Below are 14,151 nucleotides of genomic sequence, written 5' to 3'. Positions count from 1 at the left end.
GCTCACCTCCTCCAGGAGGCCTTCCCAGACTGAGTCCCCCCTTTTCCTCTGCCCCTCCTGCCCTCCCCATCCCCCCTACTCCCTCCCTCTGCTCTACCCCTTCCCTTCCCCACAGCCCTCGTGCAGATTTGTACATATTTATTCCACTTTTATTACTGATGTGCAGATGTCTATGATTCTATTTAGGACAACTTGTTTTGCTGTCTCCCCCTTTTAGACTACGAGCCCGTCGTTGGGCAGGGATGGTCTCTACCTCTTCCCGAATTGTATATTCCAAGCGCTTAGTACGGACAATAAGCGCTCAATAAACACGCCTGAATGAAACAAGGGCCGCGTCCAACCCGATTTGCTTGTACCGTTCCTTCCTTCGGTCATTCAATTCAATAGTATCTATTGAGCGCTTACCATGTGCAGAGCACTGTACTAAGTACTAATTTGGAATGGACAAATCGGCAACGGATAGAGACCTGGGACGAACACATACCAGTTATTATTATTAGCAGCCTGCTGGAAAGAGTAGGGGCCTCGGAGGCCCCGAGTTCTAATCCCGCCTCCCGCTACTTGTCTGCCGGGTGACCTTGGGCAAGTCACTTCACTCCCCCGCCGCCTCATCGATAAAATGGGGCTCAAGGCCGAGAGCTCTACACGGGACGGGGATCGGGTCCACCCTGGCTTGGCTTGAATCTACCCCGGCCAGGCACGTAGTAGGCGCTTAAACTGCATAATGCGCTCCCCTCCACCCACCCACACACACACACACACACCCACACACGCACGCAACTACCACCGCCACCCTCACGTGGCTGCTCTCAGCTCTAGGCCCGGGGCAGAAACGGGGAGGGGAGGGGAGGTGGGAGTGGGGGGCAAAGGCGGCCGGGTCCCGGGCGGAGGGCAGCAGGGGGCAAGGTCCCCGGGGATGGAGCAGGGGGAGGGGGGATCGCGGCCGCTCGGAGGAAATGGAAGAGCAGGGAGGAGGCTGGTCCACTCACCACCGCCACCACCGCCGCCGCCGCCTCCCAACCGCCGTCCCTGCTCTCCCTTCTCCCTGTCCCCGTCGGTCCCGACGTGTCGGCCGCCGGCTCCCGCCAGGCCCCGCCCCCTCCCCGCCCCCCAGCCAATGGCGTCCGAGCGCTCCCGCCCCTCCCGCCCCCTTCTCCCTCTGAGTGGCCCAGCCTGAGGCGGCGAGGCCTCATTGGCTGTCCTTCGCGTCACGTGACCCCCCTCCCGCCCCCGCGGTGGGCCCCCGCCCTCCCGCCCTCCCGCCCTCCCGCCCCGCGGCCCGGCCCGGCCGGAAAGCAGCGCGGCCGTGGTGACAGTTTCGCGACGGGGGCCTCGGCGAGGTTCGGGATGGCCGACGAGGACGACGCCGACTTCCTCTCACCCAGCGGCGGGTGAGTGAGACCATTAAACAATAACAAGAATGTTGGTATTTGTTAAGCGCTTCCTCTGGGCAGAGCACTGTTCCAAGCGCTGGGGGAGATACAGGGTCATCAGGTGGTCCCACGTGAGGCTCACAGTTAATCCCCCTTTTACAGATGAGGGCACTGAGGCCCAGCAAAGTGACCTGCCCCCAGTCACCCAGCTGACAAGCGGCAGAGCCGGGAGTCGAACCCATAACCCCTGACTCCGAAGCCCAGGCTCTTTCCACGGAGCCACGCTGCTTCCCAACTAATGTTGGTATTTGTGGGGCGCTCACTATGTGCCAAGCCTTGCTCTAAGCCCTGGGGTTTGATAACAAGGGCATCAGGTGGTCCCACGTGAGGCTCACGGCCTTCATCCCCATTTTACAGATGAGGGAACTGAGGCCCAGAGAAGTGAAGGGACTTGCCCGGCCCTCCTTCCCCCGGGCCCTCCCGGGAGCATCCCCTCTCTTTGCTGATAGTAGTACTGTTGGTATTTGTTAAGCGCTGGGTAAGTGCCGGACACTGTTCTAAGCGCTGGGGGAGATACAGGATCATCAGTTTGTCCCACGTGGGGTTCACAGCCTTCACAGTAATCCCTGAGGCCCCCGATTAAACTGTAAGCCCGTCAAACGGCAGGGACTGTCTCTATCTGTTGCCGACTTGTTCATTCCAAGCGCTTAGTACAGTGCTCTGCACATAGTAAGCGCTCAATAAATACTATTGAGTGAATGAATGAGGCCCAGAGAATAATAATAATGGTAGCATTTGTTAAGCACTATGTGCAAAGCACTGTTTTAAGCGCTGGGGGGTTACAGGGTGATCAGGTTGTCCCACGTGGGGCTCACAGTCTTGATCCCCATTTTACAGATGAGGGAACTGAGGCTCAGAGAAGTGAAGTGACTTGCCCAACGTCACACAGCAGGCAAACGGCAGAGGCGGGATTAGAACCCATGACCTCTGACTCCCAAGCCCGTGTTCTTTCCACTGAGCCACGCTGCCGACCCCTTCTCCCTCTGCCCCCCCGGGCCTGGGGCCCCCAGCGCTGCCACGACCCTGGCCCCCCAACCCCCTCCCAACCAACGCCCAGGACTCCCCGTGCCTTCATCTCACGGCCCCATCCTGGCTCTCTCCCCTTTGGTTTAGCATAACTGTCGTTTCCATTCGATACTAGTGATGTTTGGTAAGCGCTTATATACCACAAGCGCTGGCGTGGGTAATCAGCTTGGATCCAGTCCCTTGACACAAGGGGCACAGGGTCTAAGAGGGAGGGACTACAGGTATTTTCTCCCCGTTTGACAGATGAGGAAACCGAAGCGCAGAGAAGTTGTGATTGGTCCGAGGTAACACGGCCGGGCCTCAACCCTTTTCATTCAGTCGTAGTTGTTGAGCGCTTACTGTGTAGAGGGCACTGTCCTAAGCGCTTGGAAAGTACAGTTCGGCAGCAGATAGCAGCAATCCCTACCCAACAACGGGCTCACGGTCTAGAAATGCTCTGAGAGAGTGATAATAATAATGTTGGTATTTGTTAAGCGCTTACTATGTGCCAAGCACTGTTCTAAGCGCTGGGGTAGACACAGGGGAATCAGGTTGTCCCACGTGGGGCTCACAGTCTTAATCCCCATTTTACAGATGAGGGAACTGAGGCACAGAGAAGTTAAGTGACTTGCCCACAGTCACACAGCCGACAAGTGGCAGAGCTGGGATTCGAACTCATGAGCCCTGACTCCAAAGCCTTGCCCCCTGTTCTGTTTCTTTTCTGATCCTTCCTGACCTCTCTGAGCCTGACACTTGATCAAAAGTTGTCACTGAGTTTTGCAGTGTTGATGTGATAGTTATAGCTAAAGGATCTCCGTTCTCTTCCGCTGCCCGTAATGCTGTGCCCATCCCTTACAACATTACTGTTCGTTTATTTTGCAGGGTCCCCTCATGTATGGGGGCGTTTGTAGACTACAGACTATGGTCACTGTCCTAGAGAAGATAATATAGAGGGAAAACAGCTGGCAAATACAAGCTTGGACTTTAAAATGTAATATGAAATTCAAGTGTTAATTCATTAAAGAACTAAAACCAAAGTTAATTTGTCCATCAGTACAGATTGAAGAGAAACTAAGAAACGGGTGACCTGAAGGATTTTGTGTTTGGAACGATGTAGGGCCCCAGAATCCCCAAACGTATTGAAAATCATTGATTTCAAAATACACTTTTGAGTTTCCCTTTTTCAGTTTCTTACACTCAACACCTTCGAGACATTTGTAGTGTGCTCTGAAATGGGATACATTTTACATCCACCCTTTTCTCTAGTTCTAACAATTCTGGTACTCTCTGTGAATAACATATGTATTCACCATCAGGAGGGGGCTTGTTTGTGCTGAGTTTAGTTGAGATTGTTCCCTTTTCTGATTAGGGGCTTCCTGGAGTTTTGAGGTTGGGAATGCAGGAAGTACTTACTGCATATGGCTCCTGTCAGAGGAAGTAGCACATGACTTGGATGATTGCAGTTTCTCAACTGCTTTTCTGTTCCTCCTCCCAGAGGGTGCATGGCTAGAGTCCACTACTAGTTTGAGCTCCCTTAGGTTGCCTCCTTCCACGGGATTCAGAGGCAAAGATGTATTTGCTTTTCTTCCATTTTAGTGAGGGCGTGCCTATTTACCTACTGTCTTCTCTTTCAGATGGTAAAAGTATCACAAAATAAGAGCACAGAAATGCTACATGCAGTCGACAACTATCCTGTGCAAGGATTCAGGTCCACTTTGGCAGCCTTTATGGCAAAAGGCTGGCTTTCATAGGCCATTATCTGAAATGGGAGAGTTTCTGGAACACATTCTTCATGGCTTTGGAGAAGCAGCGTGACATAGTGGAAAGGGCACTGGCTTGGGACTCAGAGATAAATAAAAAAAAAATGGTGGTATTTGTTAAGCGCTTACTATGTGCAAAGCACTGTTCTAAGCGCTGGAGGGGATACAAGGTGATCAGGTTGTGCCCCGTGGGGCTCACAGTTTTTATCCCCATTTTACAGATGAGATAACTGAAGTCCAGAGAAGTTAAGTGACTTGCCCAAAGTCACCCAGCTGGCAAGCAGCGGAGCCGGGATTAGAACCCATGACCTCTGACTCCCAAGCCCGGGCTCTTTCCACTGAGCCATGCTGCAGAGATCATGGGTTCTAATCCTCGCTCCGCCACTTATCAGCTGTGTGACTTTGGGCAAGTCAGTTACCTTCTCTGGGCCTCAGTTACCTCATTTGTGAAATGGGGATTAAGACAGTGAGCCCCAGGTGACACAACCTGATTACCTTGTATCTACCCCAGCGCTTAGAACAGTGCTTGGCACATAGTAAGCCCTTAGCAAATATAATTAATTAATTGCTCTAGACTGTGAGTTCATTCTGGGTAGGGAACGTGTCTGCTAATTTGGTAGTATTGTACTCTCCCTAGCACTTAGTACTGTGCTCTGCAATCAGTCACTTGTATTTATTGAGCTCTTACTGTGTGCAAAGCACTGTACTGAGCACTTGGAAGAATATAACAATAAACAGACACATTCACATTCACATAATAAGTACTTAATAAATATGATTGATGCTATTTGAACCTAATACCAAGGGATAGAACTCTCTAACTTGGGTTACTATTCGTATTTTAGGTACAGGATTGTGATTTGAGATTTCTGCCCCAGAAGGTAGGGCTTTTTAACATTTGCCCCTCCGAAAGGATAGTCAGGAAATCAGTAGTGTTTCTTTAGGATTCAGGGTGCAAGACATCTGACAGTGGTTTGCCAGAAAGCAAAATTAGCCGATTTTATTAGCTTGTCAGTTAGTGAAGCATTAGGTTGTCTTGTCCGGTCCCTTAAGTTATAATAAGGTAAGGCCCCACCCCCCTTCCCTCCACCCCTCCCTGCCAATACTAATCCGACAGCCTTTACAACCTTCAAAGCCCTCATTAATTCCTACCTCCTCCAACAAGGCTTACACCATTAACTTCCAGAACTCCCAGAAGTCACATCACCCCATCAGCCCCTCTAGCTGTTACATATTTATTTAGGCACTCCCTCAGCCCCATTTGTTCATATGTGTGATCTACTGGAAAGTCAATTTATTCTGTGTACCCCATTTGCAGAAATTGATACAGCTATCTCTCCTAGTTAGATGTAAGCTCCTTATGGGCAGGGAACATGTGTCATGCTTCTGTTATACTTTCTCTAGGGCTTGATACAGTGAATTGATCCAGTAGGCACTGAGTAAATACGTTAACTACTAGAAAAGGCAATTACTTTAGAATTACTGCTGAATTTATAACAATAATAATTGTGGTATTTGTTAAGCACTTATTGTGCGCCAGGCACTGTAGTGGGTTAGATACAAGGTGACTGGAAACAGACCCTGTCACCCTGTTTTAGTCCCCATTTTACAGATTTTATTTTCTTTTTACAGTATTACTTAAGCGCATTGTTCTAAGTGCTGGAGTAGATACAAGATAATCAGATTGGACATAGCCCCTGCCCCACATAGGATTCGTAATCTTAATCCCCATTTTACAGATGAGGGTAACTGCGGCACAGAGAAGCGATGTGACTTACCCAAGTTCACATAGCAGACAAGTGGCGGATCTGGGGTTAGAACCCATGACCTTCTGATTCCCAGGCCCGTGCTCTATCCATTACGCCATGCTGCTTTTTGGTGCCTAGCATATCATAGGCGCTTAGCGGATACCATAGAAGAATACAATAGAGTTACAAGACAAGCACCCTGTTTTCCAGAAGCTGACAGTCTAGGGGTGGAGATAGACACAAAATAATTGATAGATAGTAGAAATGGATAGGCAGATGAGTAAATGCTTAGGTAGGAGGAAGAAGTTTGCCAAGAGTTTATTACAATAGGCTGGGATAGTCTTATCCATTCTTACCATTATCAACTAATTCCTTAGTTAAGGAAGAAGATTTTGTGATAATACCTTGATAATGCCAATAGAAAGTCCTTTGAAAGACCTCATCCACTACTAATCCTTTCTTATAAACCTTGGGCATGGGACCTAAAGGCATAACAGTAAGAAGGGGTGGAGCTGGGCCTGGAATACGCATCCATTTCAGTCAGCTACAGGATGGGGAAGGGCGAAGGGGAACCAAGTTAGCCTCAGCCCTGAATAATGGGAACCCCCTCCCACTATTTTGGCAAATAACCTTGGCTGATGAGCACTGTTTAGCTCACATGTGAAGCATGGAATTGTGAAATTCGGGATACCGTTCATTCTTGCTGAGAAGCATGACCCAGTGGAAAGTGCCTTGGCCTGGGAGTCAGAGGTCCTGTGTTCTAATCCTGCCTCTGCCATTTTCCTGCCTTGTGACCTATGGCAAGTCACTTAACTTTCTGTACCTCTTTCCTCCTTTTTCAAAAGAGGAAGAAATGCCTGGCATCCCTCTACTTAAACTGTGAACCCCATGTGGGACAGGGACTGCGCATTGACCTGATTACCTTCTATCCACCTCAGCTCTAAATTCAGTGTATGGCTCATAGTAAGTGTTTAATAAGTACCACAGTTTATTATTATTATTATTTATTGTTATTTACTTAGCATATTGAGAGTGAATATAAAACAGGACACAATTCTGCCCTCGGGCTTAATGATTTAATAAAGACAGACGGACAATGAAGAGCTAAGAAAATTAACTTCCAAATTAAGTACTGAAACCCATTTAGGTATATATAAAATGCACAAGAAAAGCCCAATGTGTTACTTCTATAAATTAAGAAGGTTATTTTTGAAGAAGGTGGGTCCAGAACTGGGATTTGGATGGGTCAGAGGAAAGTAGCTTCGTGGATGAACCCTGAAAGGCTGTTTAAGGTTTGGGAAAGAACATGGGGAAAAAACAGAGGAACCAAAGAGGATTAATAGCAGAGGATGTGGCAGGCCAATAAACCTGCATGGAAGAGAAGAAACAGAAAAAGCACAGCACAGCTAAAGTCACTTACTTATTGAGCACTTATCTTGGGCAGGATCCTGTGTTAGGTGCAGTGGAGATTTTAAAGAAATTCAAAGCATTTGGTCCTTGCATATAATCTTAAGGATAAAAGGCATGGCAGACAAAAGATACAGTAGTTATAAAGGTGGTGAAATATATAAAGATCTGCATTAGGTGATGTATAAAAAGGGCAGGTACACGGACCGTGCCCGTTTAGTTGGAAAGCGAGTGGGTTTTTGGATATTAGTAGGGTACAGGGGATAAATTGGAAGCCAACATTCACTCAGTCCAGAAGGGTTTCCAAAAGAAGATGAATCAGTCGATCGGACAGTGGTATTTATTGAGCACTTACTGTGTACAGAGCACTGTGTTAAATGCTTGGGAGAATACAATATAACAGAGTTGATAGATACATTCCCTGCCCACAGCGAGTGGGGAATCTAGAGGATGAGCTTACAGAAGGTAAATCTATACGGTGTTTAAGGATAAGAAGGAATCGGGAGGCAGTACCAGCAGAGGAAGCTGTCCTCTGCCGAAGTCCAGATATTAAAGAGAGGGGACAGAGATTGGTGGGGGCGGGGGAGGGGAGAGCAGGGAACAAGGGGTTCATCTGGCTAAAGCAGAGTGGAGGTGGAAAAGTAGCAGAAGATGAAGTGTAGGTCGTAGGACAGGCCAGCTGCTGGAGGGCCTTGATTTTGAACTTTAAGGTAACTGGGAGCCATTTTAGAGACCTGAGGAAGAAAGCGGGTAAGGCAGTAAGACAGTTATGCTTTTCGGTAGCCCTCTTCGGCTTAGGGCATGTTTTGCACGGGTCCGTATAAAATCTGGTAAGCACCTTTCTTTTCTGTTTCACAGGGCCAAATTGGCCTCTCTGTTTGGACTGGATCAGGCTGCAGCAGGCCATGGAAATGAATTTTTCCAATACACGGCACCTAAACAGCCCAAGAAAGGACAAGCAGCAACTGGTAAGTCCAGAAGTCAGTTGACCAGTGGTATTTATTGAGTGCTTACTTTGTGCAGAGCACTGTGCCAAGCGCTTGGGAGAGTACACTATAACAGAGTTGGTAGTCATGTTCCCTGCCCACAACAAGCTACTATGCATTTGCTTGGCGACTTAGCTTTAGCGGTAGCAGTGATCCTAAAACACTGTTTTTCAGCTTGTGGCTCAGTGGGAATGCTTTTGGCCCATGCTGTCCTCCCTCCCCCTTCTCTTGGCAGTCACCCTTCTCGTTTGAGGAAGAGTGCGAGACTGTGAGGGAAGGGGAAAGAAGAAAATCAACCAATTCCAACTCTGAAGGGAGGGCTGTTAAAGTTTTATTAGCTTATACAGTCATATGCAAATTATTAAACATGCCAATCCACTTGGCAGTCTTAACTTCTTCATATAAATAATTGGATGAGCTTTCACAAAGGGATTAGTAGGGACCAGAGATGACACTAACGTGGCTTCTGGCCCTGTTCACCCCACACCTTTAACTCTAGTTTCTTTTTTTTTTTTTTAAATTAATGGTATTTGTTAAGCGCTTACTTTGTTCCAGGTACTAAACTAAGCAGTGGGGTGATTACAAGCATATCAGATGGGATGCAGTCCATGTCCCACATGGGGTTCACAGTATTAATCCCATTTTTACAGATCAGGTAATTGAGGACCAGAGAACAAAGTGACATGCCCAGGGTCACAGAGGGCAAATGGTAGAGCCGAGGTTAGATCTCAGGTCCTTCAGACTCCCAGACCTATGCTCTATCCTCTTGGCTGTGCTGCTTCTCAAATTTGTTACTGAGTTTGGGGTCAGGATGGGTTTCAAGAGTAATTCCTCTTAAACTGCTCCTTTATCTCCCCTTCCTTCCTTTTACCCGCAAAAGGGCAGTGAGTGATGAAATGCAGAGGTGTGGGAGAGCTAACCTTCTAGCCTGCCCCGAAATAGAGGGTGTAGGGTGGGAAAAGTGCTTCATCCCAACTTCTTCACTATGGCTGCATGGTGGGGGGGAAGGAGGGAGAGAGGAGAGACAGACAGACACAAACATGGATGGATGGACACGCACCTTGGTGATGTCCCAAGTGTGCCCAGCAGAGTTTGAATACTGGCACGTTGATTTCATGTTCAATAACTTTCCTTCAAAGGACTAATGAAGCTTGGGTAGGGGGTGTGCTCCCTCAGACAACTGCTTGGTTCTTTGGGTCTTGCCAAGTCTCAAAACCAAAAAGGCAGGAAAGTACTCCTCTTGGCTACGCTTCTGACAACTAAAAGTGCCAATCCTTATTGCCGAAGCTGATTCGGGCCCAAGTTTAACGTAGCACATCAATAATTAGACATGGATGTTTAATGCCAAAAGTATCAAGTATGAAATGACTGACAGCTTTCGCTTCCAATTGAATCCCCAGCAAATCAGACTTCGCAGAAAACTCTCCCAGGTGCAGCTCCTTCAGGAGCTCCCATGGTCCTCGTTGCAACAGCGGTCCACGCCTATCGGTAGTAAGTACAGTAATTAGAAGAGTTTTTTTTTTCTCTGCGTTGCTACAGTGTTTTGTTTCGGCTTTCCTGTGTGTCTTTCACCAGTCCCCTCCTCCCCCTTTTTTAGACTGTGAGTCAGCCGAGGAACAGGAACTGTGTCTGATTCCCATCTGTGTATTCTTTCCAAATGCTTTGTAGAATGATCTGCACACAGTAAGCATTTAATAAATACTATTTCTTTCTCTCTCTCACCAGGTAATGGAGAGGCAGACTGCGATTGCCTGCCCATTGTGAACTTGTATCCCTTGTTTATCCTTGTTAGTTAGTGGATTTCTTGAGGTCCAGAAAGTACGTAATGTTTCCCAAAACTGGTTTTCAGGGCAACCCTCTGCAAAGGTCAGAAGTGAAAAGGAGTGCGAGAAACACCAGTGATCCCACTTACTTTAATCCTGGATAGAGCTGAATCATTTGGCTTTGGCCCTTATAAACCCCCAAACCCGATCGCTTTCATTCGTAAGAATAATGAATTGCCAAGAATGAAAACATTGGAATTGTAGATAGTAGCATTAAATTGTGGGAAGCCCTCTAGCTTCCTTTCTAAAGGCTCACTGATCTTATTTTTGTGGGCCAAGACCACCTTCCCTTGATCCCATCAACTCTGTGGAAGTAATTGCAGCTGATTTTTTTTTGTCTTTTCAGCCTGAATGGTCAGTATGTGAAGCAGGGGAAATTTGGGGCGGCAGTCCTGGGGAACCACACTGCCAAAGAGGTGAGAGCAATCCCAATCCTCTCTTGTGCATGAAACCTAAATATCTGGCACAGCACCACACTACCTCTTTCCAAGGTGTGCTTTTTGAAACTCTTTCTTGCATTTCTGCCGATGGTCCTTCTCCAATTTGCTCTGGAGGAGTTGGTGAGTGAGCCTCTTTTCAGGAACAAATGTTGTGACTGAATCCAAACCCCTCTCTTTAGAGAGTGCCCAAGAACAGACACCCTGTAGTGTGTCTTGTGATGAGGGACTGATTTGTAGAGTAAAACCAACACTCTGGCTTGTGGTGAGTCATGCTTTGCCATCCACTCTTATGACTAGGGAGGAGCCACAGGAGGAGTTTGGGGAATGGGTCAAATTCTAAAAAGATCCGCATAATTGGAAGGTGAGTTAAAAATGAGGTGATTTCACCCTGCCAAAAAACCTCCACTGTGATGACTAGGTGGGCCCTTGTAGCTCTGGTGGAGATTTTGCATATGTCTTTAGCAGGAAAGAAGAAGAGGTGGCCAGAGAAATGAATCCAGAACTTCTGTTTTGGTACATGTTGATGAATCTAAACTCAAGGCAGTAGTGATGAAAACGAATGTGGTATTTGTTTAGCACCTTCTGTGTGTCGAACAGTGTGCTGAGCACTGAAGTAGATACAAGACAATCAGGTCCCACATGAAGCTCACAGTCTAAGTAGGAAGGAGAACAGGTATTGAATTCCCATTCTGCAGTTGAGGGAACTGAGGCATAGGGAAGTTCAGTGACTAGCCCAGGTGACATACTGAATAAGTGGTGGAGACGGAATGAGAACCTAGGTCCTCTGACTCCCAGGCCCGTATTCTTTCCACAAGGTCATCTCTGCTTCCCCAGAAGTCTGGAAATGATGGCTTGGAAATTCCAGGCCTTGGGGAATGGTAGCATGTGGAACTACCTTGACTTTGTAAAAGAGCAGCATCCAGTGATGTATCAGGAAATCATGTGTAAGAAAAGCAGCATGACTTAGTGGGTAGAGCACGGGCCCGGGAGTCAGAAGGACCTGCGTTCTAATCCCAGCTCTGCCATGGGTCTGCTGTGTGACCTTGGGCAAGATACTTCACTTTTCTGGGCCAAAGTTACCTCGTCTTTAAAAAATGGGGATTAAGAATGTGAGCCCGATGTGGGACAGGGACTGTGTCCAACCTGATTAACTTATATCTACTCCAGCCCTTAGAACAGTGCTTGGCACATAATAAGCGCTTAAATGCCATAATTATTATTATTCTTAGAAGCAAGAACAGAAGTTATTTAACAAAATTAAATAATTACACTGAGCAGTCCAGGTGGAGAGTAGCAGCCTTTGAAAACTTAGTTCAGTTTTCTGTTCTCTGCAGCCCACCTAGTTTTAGTCTGGAACTAGCTGACCTCCACGAATATGCAGTGAGGAAATGATGATGATGGCTTTTGTTAAGCACTTACTATGTGCCAAACACTGTTCTAATAATAATGTTGGTATTTGTTAAGCGCTTACTATGTGCTGAGCACTGTTCTGAGCGCTGGGGTAGACACAGGGGAATCAGGTTGTCCCATGTGGGGCTCACAGTCTTAATCCCCATTTTACAGATGAGGTAACTGAGGCACAGAGAAGTTAAGTGACTTGCCCACAGTCACACAGCTGACAAGTGGCAGAGCTGGGATTCGAACTCATGACCTCTGACTCCAAAGCCCGTGCTCTTTCCACTGAGCCACGCTGCTTCTCTAAAGCGCTGGGGTAGATACAAGGTAATCAGGTTACCCCACATGGAGCTCACAGTCTTAATCCCCATTTTATAGATGAGGTAACTGAGGCACAGAGAAGTCAAGCGACTCACCCACAGTCACACAACTGACCAGTGGCAGAGCTGGGATTAGAATCCACGACCTCTGACTCCCAAGCCTGTGCTCTTTCCGTTAAGCCAAACTGCTTCTCTAATCAGGAAAGTAATCAGTGACAATGGCAGCCAGGATGGGGTGAGGTAGGGAGGAGTGAATGGAAGCTGGATGATTCATGATGTCCTTTTTTAGATGAACAGTGCCTAGTAGAAGAGCTGTGGATGTGTTTTGGTTCTATTAAGCAATCTGAGTTATCTAGTAAAAGTAGACCACTCCCTTTGGAAGCATTAAATGTGGTGACCTGATGAAAAGAGGGATGGACTGAGAATCAGTTGGCCCTGGCTCTGCCACTACCCAATTACAGGAGGCAAACTGCTTACCCTCTCTGAGCCTCAGTTTTCCCATTTAGTAGATGGAAATGTGATAATGTCGGCTCTGCGAACAGCATCTCTCAGAGATGTTGGGAAAGTGCTTGGACAAAACTGCCATCTACAGAGTCCTGCCCCTTGTCAGCTGTGTGACTGTGGGCAAGTCACTTAACTTCTCTGTGCCTCAGTTATCTCATCTATAAAATTGGGATGAAGACTGTGAGCCTCATGTGGGACAACCTGATTACCCTGTATCTACCCCAGAGCTTAGAACAGTGCTCTGCACATAGTAAGCGCTTAACAAATACCAACATTATTATTAAAGGGGATTGTGGATGGTGTGCGTGGATGTTTTTCATCTTTGAAGGGTGAAAATATTGTACCCTTATTTTGAGTGAGGAAGTGATTGGCCAGAGCATATGTTCCAGTTTGTGCTGGGGCTCAGGAGGAGATTTCTTGGGGAGGATCTTAAATGAGAAGTAGGTTGCTTGGGCCTATGGACAGGTTTGAAAAAACATGTAGAAGCGAGAGTGGGAAAGGGGAATGAATTAGGATGGAAAAAGGAACCATCCTAGAGCAAAGGGGAAAACCGAGTTCAGAGTGGAAAAAGCATAGGACCTGGAGGCAGGAGATGTGGCTTTTATTCCCAGGTCTGCCCCTAGCCTGCTGCACAACCTTGTGCAAGTCACTCAACGTGTCTGGACTTCAAAGTCCTCATTGGTAAAATTGGGATAATAATCCCTACCCCCCTCTATCTATCAATCAGTCAATCACTTCTACTTCCAAGAGATGTTGTGAGCATAAAATCATATCACCAGTGTGGAAGTGCTTTGGAAGAATCAAAGCACTATTCGTGAAACAAGATGGTATTATTATCCTGGCCAGACTCATCCATTGGAATCTGCCGACGAGAGTTTTTCTGGTAACTATTCTCTCTGTCTTTCTCTTCTTTTCCATTCCATCTCTTGGTGGACTCCAGTATAGGATCCTCATTTATATCAGTCAGCAGCAGCCAGTCACCACGGCCAGGATCCACCCAAATTTTGAGCTGACGGTAAGGGACTTGGGATGGAACTGTTCAGTCAGGTGCCCCAGGGTAGACTTCTGGGGCAGTGCAGGCCTGGGCCCCACTGGGATGGAGGCATTAGTTGGTCAACTAGTGGTGGATATGGTGGTGGAGGAGAAGGAAGAGAAGACAACCTTTGCCCTCCTGTGTCCACAGAATTCTGTAGAGGATCTCTGCTCAGCAGAGAGAGGAGGAAGACCTGGCCACTGCTCCCTGCGCACAAGCGCTGGAGAGGCCTTGTGATGTGGAGTTTTCACTGAGAGGGGTCTGAATTCCCTTAGCAAGGTCCTTCTCTTCAATGCT

At 47.5% G+C, this 14,151-nt stretch overlaps 1 protein-coding gene across 3 annotated transcripts in view; it reads left to right on the top strand.

Moving 5' to 3' along the window:
- The first annotated feature begins 1,285 nt into the window (after nucleotides 1-1,285).
- Nucleotides 1,286-14,151, top strand: part of FKBP15 (FKBP prolyl isomerase family member 15) — a 57,675-nt gene continuing 44,809 nt past the window's right edge. For all 3 annotated transcript variants that reach the window (XM_029062501.2, XM_029062500.2, XM_029062499.2), the window contains exons 1-5: nucleotides 1,286-1,391; nucleotides 8,212-8,321; nucleotides 9,740-9,830; nucleotides 10,509-10,578; nucleotides 13,762-13,836. In XM_029062501.2, coding sequence (XP_028918334.1) covers nucleotides 1,348-1,391; nucleotides 8,212-8,321; nucleotides 9,740-9,830; nucleotides 10,509-10,578; nucleotides 13,762-13,836 — 390 coding nt within the window. In that variant the 5' untranslated portion in view covers nucleotides 1,286-1,347. The remainder of the gene's footprint in view (nucleotides 1,392-8,211; nucleotides 8,322-9,739; nucleotides 9,831-10,508; nucleotides 10,579-13,761; nucleotides 13,837-14,151) is intronic.

Source organism: Ornithorhynchus anatinus, chromosome 4 (assembly GCF_004115215.2).
Source record: "Ornithorhynchus anatinus isolate Pmale09 chromosome 4, mOrnAna1.pri.v4, whole genome shotgun sequence".
Lineage (NCBI taxonomy): Eukaryota > Metazoa > Chordata > Mammalia > Monotremata > Ornithorhynchidae > Ornithorhynchus > Ornithorhynchus anatinus.
This window is presented reverse-complemented; position numbering and strand designations above follow the sequence as displayed.